The 12,502-nt window shown below is 41.3% G+C and overlaps 1 protein-coding gene across 6 annotated transcripts in view; it reads right to left on the reverse strand.

Moving 5' to 3' along the window:
- The window catches only part of ARPP21 (cAMP regulated phosphoprotein 21), a 266,271-nt gene that overhangs the window by 15,493 nt on the left and 238,276 nt on the right, over positions 1-12,502 (reverse strand). Inside the window, exon 21 of one of the 6 annotated variants that reach the window (XM_089776566.1) lies at positions 6,045-6,051. The exons of the other annotated variants lie outside the window; for them this stretch is intronic. Within the exon in view, the coding sequence (XP_089632692.1) occupies positions 6,045-6,051 (7 nt within the window). The remainder of the gene's footprint in view (positions 1-6,044; positions 6,052-12,502) is intronic. 6 annotated transcript variants of the gene reach the window in all.

Genomic DNA, 12,502 nt, shown 5'->3' on the forward strand with positions numbered 1-12,502 from the left:
AAGCCTGCAGTCTAGACATAGCCTAAGAGGTATGTTGTACCTTTTATCTGTAACCATTTGTTTCCACTTATTATCCTTACTTACTACCTCTTAAATCTTAATCTTTGATCATAAACTTACAGGTGTTACACTACAAACATGTCACAATGCTGTAATGTTAAAGGAACAGATATTCAGTTGTACCAATCAAGCTGTGTTTCCTTTGAGAATTTCTGTGAGCGTCAAGGACAAGGAGGCACCCCCAGAAAGGTTACCTGCAAAGTAAGGGCTGGCAGAGGCCTGAGGTGTTTGGTTGGCATTAGGGCACTGACAATCAATGAAGCACATGCAAGTCTCTCTCTTGCTGAGGCAAGGGGCAACAGAGTAATTGAGAGTTCTGGGCACCCCAAGATAGCATCCCAAAGAGTAAATAAACCAGGTCCAAGAAAGCTCCATATTCATAGCTGAGTACTCCAAGAAGATAACAGGTAGGTGAATAAGACAGGAAAACCCTTTTCTTTCCTTATTTTGGAGCATGGCAATTCTCAACCTATAAAAGAGATTTCAGAGCTTGGTTCAAAGCTATCCTGTGTAGAGACTCCCCAAGAAAGACGAAAGTTATTTGTTCCACACACAGGTCTAAAAAAGACAAATTTACTCTCATGCATGCAATTTTTACAAAGAAAAACAACGTTCTTGTACACTGTTCCAACATATTATGTATAGAATAATTTCAATAGTTCCTGAATTATATAATAAACTTTGGTGGCTTTTGGGGAACTATTTTTTCCTTTTGTATTTAGTAATGAGCTTGGCCCATTTCACCAAAATCTGACTGTAAAATTCTGATTTCAGAATGACTGTAAATTTGGAATGCTACCACAGAAGCTGTACTAATTAACATTTCCGTGCTGGTGTGGCATTTCCAGTATGTATCTGGAGTCTTAAACTATATCTTGTAGACTAGAAAAGGAATTCAGTGTGCCTTTTGTAATATGATCTTAGAGCTAAAATCCAAGGATGATTTTTGGATTTGCTGAAAACCACACCAGCTGCAGATGTTCAATCTACTCCAACTGTGTCTGCCTTCCTTGCTGTGTTAGACTTAATATTTGTATCCAACTGCAGGGTATCTAAGACAGTTTGTGAGTGCAAATTTTGACCCTTTGTGAACTGGAAGAATAATTGTGTAGTCATTTATTACATCCTAAATATATTGACATATTGTTATATTTATTTATTTGGATTTCATATATACAACGAACAAAAAAACTAGATATAAGACTGAGATGTTCTGCAACAATTTTATAGACAATTCATATACAAGGATGCCACTCAGCATAACTCACATAAAAATTAGTATAAACTTAAAAAACAACAACAAATAGTCTGGTAGCACTTTAAAGACTAACAAAACATGTAGATGGTATCATGAGCTTTCATGGGCCCAGCCCACTTCTTCAGATGATCCATTAATATATCAGTCAGCAAATATGGCACCAAAAGAGATACCCAACTACTCCATCCAAAGACCCAAGCCCTGAGTTCTACCCAGAAATGCCATCAAACAGAGACTTAACTTATATTTTTTCACCAAAAGGTACCTTTTATCTTAAATGGTGCAGAATCCCTGCAGTGAGGTTTGCAGGAGTCGGAGTGCAAATTCTAATAATTCTCTAACCCTGTACAGCTCATCGTATCCGTAGTTTCAAATCGCGCAAGATCAAAATGCTTTTTAGTTGACGGGCTTCTAGTTATTTTTACAGAATACAGAACATGTTGCAAATATTCCTAAAGTGATCACAAAAATGGGAATTTCAACAATCCTCTGCATAGCTGGAGCTATACAACTGCAGCTCTTTGAACTCAGACTCTCTGAACATTATGATCAGTAGTATATTAGCATTCTGATTCTTTTAAACTGTAAAATCTCCTTACTACAAAAATATACCCAACTTCCTGAGCCTGGTGTTATCCAATCAATGACAAATTTAACAACAGAGTTGCAGAAGAAAAAGACAGTGCTCAGTTATATTTAAGGAGCTTAGCGTGTGATTGTGTATGTGCAACAAGAGCAGTATGATGTTCAGGGAATGATTACTGCAAAGGAATGAAGAAGACACTGGCAAGAGTACAGTTTTCTTCCTCACCTTTCTGCCTCTGGTCAATGGAGTTTCTTCCAACAGAAAATCAATAATGCAAAACATGATGTTATCATTCCTTCAGAAAAGGAAGAAAAAGTCATCATATTGTGCTATTGGCTGCAATTTTGCATACTGTAATAGCAGAACGTTTATTAAGTATTGTGAAAGCTGCTGATGAAAATATTGAGATTTTCTGAAGAAAAAGAAACAGCTATGAAATCCCACAAGTAGCTTGTTAACGCAGGGTCTTACCTAGTTGAACTATCCTCCCCTCAAAAGAGCCATGTAAAAAGCTGATTTCACCCACTACGCAATCTCAAAAATTGGGAGATGGCCCAATAACCACAGAATATCCAACAGTGGCATCCTATGCCGCTCTGAAACAGAATTGTCAGCTGGAGTGCACATCTTTGGTGCCAAACAACTGAGGGGCTGAATGGGAGAACAGCATAACTCCTATGATTAACTAAGCTCTGTCACTCAAAAAAAGATCAGCCCAATAGAGTCAGTTGAAGGACTGGGACCACATGAGATCTTTGTACAGAAACTTAAGAGTGTTTTATGCTGAGACATTCTTCCAAGAAAAGCAACAGCATAAACTAATGACTCCTTCTGTGTCGTGGAAAGACTTTTGTTGTGGTGGTTTTGTCTATGCCAGTAAGAACTGTATAGAGTAACATTTTGCATCACATGTGAAGTTCATACCTTCCTTTCCACTTCCTGTACAACAACAAAAAGAAAGACTCACTCCATTGTCTTTGATGAATAATCCTTTTGTCCATTGTACATTTCAATGGCAGTAGACAAGGACTAGAAATAATTTAGCACTTTAAAAAGAGTCACTCTCTCAGGGGAGAAAAATGTACTCTCACTTCTTGAAGTGGTAACACATTGCAACTTTAATAATGTACCAATTTTAAGACATCTTTCTTCACAATAGGCACTGAACCAGTATTACACCCTTCTCTCTCATCTGGAGGGTAAACATGCATAATCCTGGGTACTAAGGAAAACTTCTATGATTCACTGAAAGCTGCAAACAAACACATGGAGTTGTCTACACCTTTGCAAAGTTGCTTTAAAACTCAGTGTCGCCACAGCTAAATTACAAAAGCCAAGACAAAGCAGAGATATGATTAAGTGCTTTCATTATTTACTTAATAAAACACATATAGTAATATCTTTTGAGACCACGGTTTTAATTAAGGTAGGTTTGTATTTCAGCTTTTTTTTTCTCAGGGAAATAGCAGGTAAGGTCAAACAAAAGGCTTATGAGTTGAAATAGCATGAAATATAGCTCCTAGGAGACTTGGCATTATTAACAAGAACACGAAGAAGGGCACAGTTGAACAATTTAAAGATAAATGATTGCGCCCGGTTACCTTTTGCCATCAGAGTGGAGAACCTGACAGAGCTGTTATTTGAAATAATGTATATGAATAGGCACTTAAAGGGGCTTCAATGGATGCAAATGTAGGGATTCAAGCCTGGGGAAGCATTTTTCTTCAGTTTAAAACGCAGGCCAAATCTTTTATTTCTATACAGAAAGGATTTCCAAATCACAGGAACAGCTTTAAAAAGAATTTTTGACTGGAAAGTGGCTTGCTGCTGAAAACTAACCCTGTGCCTGCTGTGTAGTCGTCTAATAACTAACTTTATCCTCCTTCAGAAAGTGCTTTATTTCATGTTTCAGGACACTTCAGCTTTTTTTTTTAATATGAGAGGGTTTTAAATTAACAACTATTTTTTTTCTGAAATTAAAGCCTTGCTTCTGGAGAAACATCCTTTACAGACAGAGCATGTAACACAAAGCTTCTGCATGATTCAGAAAAGATACTTCTATTTTTAAGAACAAGATCCTATTTATCTCACTTCAGTAAAAATACATAGAGAACAGCCAGCTGTAAGCAAAAATAATTGCAATACAATAATGCAGGGTTTCATTACAGCGGTATCATTCCGGTAAAGCAGCTGATCTAGGATCTTGGCATGCACCCAGAGCCCAGAGATGGACATAAATGCATTAACTCAGATGAAGCATGTGCAGCTGTTTTCAGTAATCTGACGCCTTTGAATTTTATTGGGCACACACGCGTGCGCACCCCAAGCCAGCGAGTGACACAGGTGATGCATACAGTGAAGACAAGTGAGGAAAGTATTTTATACTATAGAGCTAATTTATTCCACTGGATCAGATGGACGGGCCATGGCTTTGAGAAACTGGATACTGGAAGAGTGTTTTGGCTGGAGTGATGACGTACAGCGTAAAAGTTGCAAAAGATTTTTGTTTGTATCAGAGGGAGGACCATGCACTCTTTGGCCCCAATTTTGCACAATATCCAGCCACGTGGCTCCCTACTGTCAAATGAAATCTATGTGGGCACAAGACTCCGTCTGTAGGCATGTCACTGCAAGACTGGGGAAGGCCCTGTTTAGTAATATGCCAAACACTCTGGTCCCAGTAAAGCTAATCTGTTAAACATATGCTTTAATTTTAACCATGTGTGGGGAGCCTCACTGGTGTCAATGACTGGGGCTGAAAATGTTTCAGGTCACTCCCAGTGACATTAATGTCAACCCTCCAGATAAAATTTTTGTTTGCCGTGAAAGAGCTTTAAGCAGGGAAGCTCCCTCATGCTGGAAGCAAAGCCTGAAGCTCATGGCATAACAGTAGCTGCAGCCTGCTGCATTCTCTACGGGCAGGAACTTGACCCAGTGGATCTGTGTAATACAGAGAAGCACATCACTGATAACGGCCCTGGATCCAATGTCCATTGAAGTCAATGGGAAGATTCCCACCTGCTTCATTAGGCTTTGTCCCAGGCCCCAAATGAAATAACACTGCAAGGTGTCTAGATCAGCAAGATGTTAAATCTAAGCTTTTGCATAGTCCTCTGTTTGGAAGGGCTACAGAAAAGAAACACAAAGAGCTGGAGGGTTCAGGGAAAGACTATTCTTTTGGAGTTTCAGAAAAGAAATATTTTGTGCAAAATCTAAGAGCCACAGTAACTGTTAAGAGACACTGCATGTAGAAAACAAATGTCACACTGTCATTTTGTTCTCTCTCTTAAAACAAACACTGCAGTTGGGGACACATTCATGATTTTGAAGAGAAGGGCTAAAAGAGGAGAATTTCTCACTCACACTCTCTCCCTTCCTCCTTCCATTTCTGGAAGGCTGCCTTATTCAGTTTAGAAAATGGTGGATTTTCACCATTACTGTGTTTGAAAATTTATGCCTTTTAACATGTGAACATTTTTTAAGTGACAAAAGGCTAGCTGGCCTCAGCCCTGATCATCATCAGCACTAGCTCCACATAACAAAAGAGCTACCTGTGCCTGCATATCTCTCATGCACTATTAGTGCATGGCTATATAGATACATTCAGTGCAGATATGTACTAAATAAATATAGAACCTGCTAAAGTAAAGCACAAGTAGTTTATTTTCCCCAATCCCATATTAGTAGACAAAATTTGTATCCATATTCGCACTTGAAACCGCAAAAATGAGTCACGGATATCCACACTGACATCCATTGATGCGGATACCCATGGATGTAGAACGGATATCCACAGATTTGCAGGGCTTTAATTATTATTATTTCCAGGCGCATCTAATAATTAAAGCCCTGCAAATCTGCGGCTAGGCTCTGGTTCAAGGAGATAGTTTCTCTGAGGTCAGAACTTGATTCTATGAGTCAGTTGTTCAGGGGTCGGTGGAAAGCCAATGGGAGTTTCACAAAGCCAAGGAAAGCAGAATTATGCCCTTACTGCCCACAGGGTAGACGATAATGATAGGCTTGTTGCTTAGCCCTTCTCAGTCACCTTTGCTTGTAAAAGCAAAAGGTACTTGACACCCCAAGAGAGTGGACTTTTTTCCTCTCTCAATGTATAGGACCCATATCCCATTTTTTTCCAACCACAATTCTGCACCCACAATTATTTATTCAATTAACATCCCTTAAATGGCTAATTACTTGACAGTATGTGCAAGGAGCCAATTGGACATCTAAGTGACATTAATTGTGCTACAAAATCATTGCAGCTTCATTGCCTACAACATATACTGGATGCCCAAACAAGCTGTCAAGGCATTGTTTTAATTGATACTTACTATTTATATTACAGCAGGCGGCTGTCCTCCCCTCCTCCACTCTCAAGAAAGAGCAGGCAAGGTCAACTGATAATCCATCATTACATTATTTAATATTAGTATTATGGTAGCATCTAAAAGCACCAGATGAGAATGATGGCTCCACTGGGTTAGACATGGTAAAACACATAGTAAGAGACTGTCCTTGCCCAGAAGACCTTACAATCTGAGTAGACAAGACAGCCAGAGGCAGGAAAGGGAAACAGGTCAGACAGCAAGTCAGTGACAGAGCTGGAAATAGAATACAGATCTCTTGGATACTGGTTCAGTACTCTAGCCACTAGGCCAGAGAGCAATGTTGCCTATTATAGTCTTACTTTAAAAAATGATTATGTAGGCATCCCAGAGGGAGAGTCACTTCTATGGCTGAGAGGCGGCATAAATCCAATATGTTGTTTCCATTTTAAAACCTATTCTGTTTCCAGAATCCTAACTAGGCTCTGTGACTTCAGGGGGTAGCTGAGTTAGTCTGTACAGGAAAAAACAACAAATGGTCCGGTAGCACTTTATAGACTTGTAGACCCAAAAGAGAAAATAACAACTCCACTTGTTATTACCTATAGTCCACAATTCAGACCCTTCCAGCGCATTATCTACAATCTTCAACCCAACTTGGAAAATGATCCCTCAAGTGTTATTTCGAAATATCTTATTTTGAAATAATAAATTTGAAATAAGTTCTCAAAATAACGCGTCTACACGCAAAATACATTTCGAAATAGCGTTTTTCTATTTTGAAATAGCACGTCCACACTGAGTGGATGCTGAATCGCATTTAAGGCCGGCCGGAACTAGGTACAGCAGGGCATCAGGTCAGGAGTTACTTTGTGTGGCTGCTGCCAGAGGATATCTGGGCCTGTGCTTAAAGGGATCCCCCTCCCGACAGCCGGTTCTCAGGTTTCTCTGTTTGCTTGCCTACCTCAATGAGCGACAGCAAAGCATTGTGTCTCTGCATGCTTTGGTTGCCCTCACTCGGGACACCCCAGCACTCTGCAACATGGAGCTAGAGCTCTGGTGCTTCTCTTGGATACGTTGCTGAGAGCCTGGCTGCACTTTCTGCAGGCTGCCATCCGGGAGGTCCATCGGGGGGCTGTCAGTATCCCGGAGACCCTGTGGGAGAGCTTCCACCCTGAGGAGCATTAAGAGCCTCCCTCATGTCCATCCACTTACCCCTCCCTAACTCCCCTCCCTGATGTCAAATAAAATACAGGTATTTTCATGAACACAAACTCTCTTTATTTAATAAAACTGGAGTGGGGGGTGTGTGTGGAGAATGAAACTCTGGTAAGACTGGGGAAAGGAGGTAGGAGAAGAGAGGGTGGAGAAGGTAGGGGGAAACCTGGGAGGAGGAAGCTGGAAGGGGGAAGCAAGGAGAGGGGAAGCTCAGGGCTCAGGGTTGGGGGTCTCGCCAGACCAACTTGACTGTCATGCAAACCTGCTCCTGGGTTCGCATGTGGCCTTTGGTGGCCAGGCTGGCAGCTATCCTGCCATAGAGGGTTCCTCCATCTAGTGCAGATATCATGGATGTTGGGGGCATCCCCCCAAAACCTGAATAAGGTCCATGATCTCCACCCTGGACCAGGAAGGCGCTTGCCTTTTCCGGGCCCTGGCAGGCTCCTGGGAGCTGGCAGACTGCACCTGGGGAGCGGTGGAGGGCTGACTGCCAGTGGCTTGCTGGCTCATGTTTTGGGGCCTCTGGGTCAGGGGCAGTGACTACTGGCTCTGGGCTGGCAGGCTTGGAGCTGGCACAGGCACTGTGGCCAGAGTCAACCCCTTTAAGGGTTCAGGGGAGGGAGAGAAGTGTTTTTGGTTGAGGCTGCAGTGGCCACCAGGGCACCCTGGGAAGGCTGGAGGTCCCCTATTTTGATATAAGTGTCTACACAGCACTTATTTTGAAATACCTATTTCGAATTTGGCGTTATTCCTCATGGAATGAGGTTTACTAAATTCAAAATAAGCGCGCCGCTATTTTGAATTAATTTTGAAATAGTGGTTTGGCTGTGTAGATGCTAGTTATTTCTAAATAACGTTGCTGTGTAGACATACCCTCACTCTCAGAGGCCTTGGGAGAAAAGCCTATTCTCACTTACCAACAACCCCCTAACCTAAAACGAATTCTTTCCGGTAACCATGCCACACAAGCACATCATAAGCATCCAGGAACCCAGCCCTGCAACCAAACACAATGCCAACTCTGCCCACATATCTATACTAGCAAATTCATCCCTGGAGCCAACAACATAAGCGACCAAATCAAAAGGTCATTTGACTGCACATCCAGTAATTTGATCTATGCCATCAAATGCCAGCAATGCCCCACTGCTATATATATTGGACAAACTGGACATTTCTGCAGGAAAGAATCAATGGACACAAATCAGATATACATAAAGGGAACATACAGAAACCCTTTAATTTTCCATTCACTGTTTAAAAGATCTTAAAGTGGCTGTCTTGTCACAAACCAATTCTACTAGACAGATACACAGAGAAGCATTGGAATTAGAATTCATCCGCAAATTCAATTCTCATTCTAATGGACTCCAATTGTGATGAAGGATGGTTGGGGCACTATCGACCTAACATTCAATGAAGGTGCAAACAGCTCTTTGTGTAGATTCCTATGTTAGGAAGGATACGATCTACTGACTTTGATTCTTATCTGCTTCGTTTTAACTACCCAATCTTCAGATACTTACTGACTCCAACTCTACCTTCCTGTTTTTCCCTTTGATTTTACATATCCTCTGCTCCCTGTTCCCCCCCCCCACCCACCCTCTCACACACTTCTCTCCTATTTATTTTGGATCTGTACATCCTACACTCAAAACTCCGGTCCATCTGAAGAAGTGGGCTGCGCCCACGAAAGCTCATGATACCATCTACATGTTTTCTTCATCAGACCATTTGTTGTTTTTTCAGGCTCTGTGAGTAAAGAGAAATTTTCAGCAGGTTGGTGGTGTACTAATCAGGGCAGAACAGCAAATCACCACTGAGTAGTGCAAATTCTCTCCAAGTATACACACTTATCAAACTTAAAGATGGGGCTTTGTTTTTCAGCCCAACTCCATGGAATCCCTAGAGATAGTTTTACAAATGGGACACCAACTGGGCAGTAAATACCATTTGCAGCAAAGGCCATTGCTTTAAGAAATTCTCTCTCCCTTGAGTCTCTGAATATATAAAGTGTGCAGGTTAAAATCCAAAGCAAAAGAATAAAGTGCTTTTTGAAGAAAGATTAAGTGCCTGGCAAATTATAGACCACTTTCTTTAACTGGAGCCATACAGACACAGGGATCACATTAAAGATAACAGAGTTCCAACAAAGCACAGAGGTCTCCCAGCATGGACCCAGTTGCAGAGTCTGGCCCTTTATGTGCGTCAATGGACACCCACAAAAGATCTGACCCAAAGCATATTGAAGTCAATGAGAACCTTCCTATTCACCTGTTTGGGCTTTGTATCACCTTCTGAGGCTCAAACCTGTAACATGCCAATTACTTTGGCCCTGATCCAGCAAAGCACTTAAGCACACGTTTAACCTTAAGCATGTGAGTAGTTTCCTTGACTCCAGTGTGTTTAAGTGCTCTGCATACTTTGCTGGATCAGGGCCATAATACCCGAGGCATCCCAGGGTAAAACTCTTCTAGTGCAAGATTCTGTTACTCTTCCATATGCTGAGTAGGCTCTTAGTCCATTAACCATCTCCAGGAAATCAACTGGACCACTTGCTGGTGAAGGCAATACTCAACAGAAATAAAGGTGGCCCAAATCAAACAGAAATCAGTTCTATGAAATGCATTAATACGAATCATCTCAAGACATGGGGGCTCTCACAAGTACATTAAGCCACCTCTCGTTCCCCATTAAGGAAAGTAGGTTGTAGGGGAGACAAAGAAAGATGTGTGCACATATAGATTTAGATACTTACCCTATCACACTGAATTAATAAAAATGTGAAACCTGCAAGTCTTACTTCAATCATATGAAAGGATCTTACAACTAATACAACAGTGGCCACCACACAGGATTCTAATAGTTTGTTCTCAGGGGGACTAAGGGAGGAAGAAGGGAGGCAACAAGGCTGTGTCCAGACTCAGGGTTTTTTCGAAAAAAGTAGCCTTTTTTCGAAAAAACTTCACCTGCGTCTAGACTGCAGCCGCGTTCTTTCAAAATTAAATCGAAAGAACGCGACTTTTCTTTCGAAGGCGGTAAACCTCATTTCACGAGGAAGAACGCCTTTTTTCGAAAGTGCTCTTTCGAAAAAAGGCGTTCTTGAATGCCAACAGGGCTTTTTAGAAAGAGAGCATCCAGACTCACTCGCTGCTTTCTTTCGAAAAAGCAGCTTGCTTTTTCGAAAGTACTGCTTGCAGTCTAGACGCTCTTTTTCAAAGGGGCTTTTTCGAAAGATACTTTCGAAAAAGCCTCTTTCGAAAGAGGCTTGCAGTCTAGACATATCCCAAGTGTTGTAAAAGAGACATAAGCTCATCCCTGTACCCAAAGTTCAGACTGCTTCCTTACTTAGCTCAGAAGAGCAGATGGGGCTCTCAAAAGGTACCATATTTATTTTTTTCACCTACAAAACTAATTCTTAGCACAGGACCTCTACCACTACATGCACTTCAGTCACAAGACAAAAGGTGTGTTTTTTTTCCAGCATTGAAAGTATATTCTATATATGAAGTCAACTTGATATCCTTGTGTATATACAAACAGAAGGCCTGACAAGATTCTGCTACATTTATTCGGCATCATATATAAACAACATAATGGTCATACTGGGTCTGAACAAAGATCCATCCTGCCCAGCATCCTGTCTTCAGACTGTGGCCAATGCCAAGTGCGTCACAGGAAATTAACATAACAGGTTATCATTAAGGCTTGCCCATTCCCAGCTTCTGGCATTCTCAGCTTTTAGTACACATATATTTCCATTAACTGCAATGGTAGCTGCAGATGTTCAGCACCTCTGAAAAAACAGATGTCTAAATAAATATGGCCTAATTGTAGATTAGGTGCTTAACTTCTGTTACTCAAATTTGAATATTTTGCCCATAGGACACATCTAGTGACCCTTGGGAAAGCAACAGGATTTAATACCCAGAAACTGAGGCTCCTTCAGTAGTCACAGAACCGAAAGAACAAATACAGCGGTTTCAGCAGCATGCTTCCAGCTTCCCTCCAGAGCCACACTGATACACTTGAGTCCTAAACTAGAGAAAGACTGCCTTTACCAGATCCTACAGTCTCCGTGTCTGTTTATTATCAACCTCTGCTAAGATTTTCAACAGGACCAACAGTGAGGACGTGGACACCTAGGCTGTGTCTAGACTGCATCCCTTTTCCGTAAAAGGGATGCAAATTAGACACATCGCAATTGCAAATGAAGCGGGGATTTAAATTCCCCCCGCTTCATTTGCATAAACATGGCTGCTGCTTTTTTCTGGCTCGGAGCTTTATCAGAAGAAAGCGCCAGTCTAGACGGGGATCTTTCAGAAAATAAAGCCTGGAATAAGGGATCTTTCGGAAAAGGCTTTATTTTCCGAAAGATCCCCGTCTAGACTGGCGCTTTCTTCCGGCAAAGCTCCAAGCCGGAAAAAAGCAGCAGCCATGTTTATGCAAATGAAGCAGGGGGGATTTAAATCCCCGCTTCATTTGCAATTGCGATGTGTCTAATTTGTATCCCTTTTAAGGAAAAGGGATGCAGTCTAGACACAGTCCTAGTGTCTAAGGAACTGGTCAGAGATCATCAACTCTTCATACAGGGCCTGGTCCAAAATCCCAATGTGAGTTTTCCCTCTAACTTCAGAGGGCTTTGAATCAGGCCCATAGTTTGCGGCATAAATATTTTCAGCCACTAACCTGGTCTGGATTTGAACTGAACATCTCCACATGAAAAGCTCTCTTCTCTAGAGCTAATTACTAAGTTCTCACAGTATAATGTATTAGCCATTTTGCAACTCGGTATGACAGGATTAATTTTATGTTTCCAAAAGTGTAAACACTTGTCATGGCCACTGTCCCAGGACCTGCCATGATATGAACAAGTTCATTTTATAAAATATTTAGAATCCTCTGTAGAACCTATACAATCCCATCAAAGTGAATGAGAAATGCACAAGTGTAAATGAAGGCAGAATTCGACCATATATGGAGAAAAAAAAGAGAGAACATCATTTTAATATATAATTTTTCTGAACATTGTGGTGAATTTGTGAAGGATTC

Source organism: Pelodiscus sinensis, chromosome 2, assembly GCF_052426305.1.
Source record: "Pelodiscus sinensis isolate ZL-2025 chromosome 2, ASM5242630v1, whole genome shotgun sequence".
In the NCBI taxonomy this organism is placed as follows: domain Eukaryota; kingdom Metazoa; phylum Chordata; order Testudines; family Trionychidae; genus Pelodiscus; species Pelodiscus sinensis.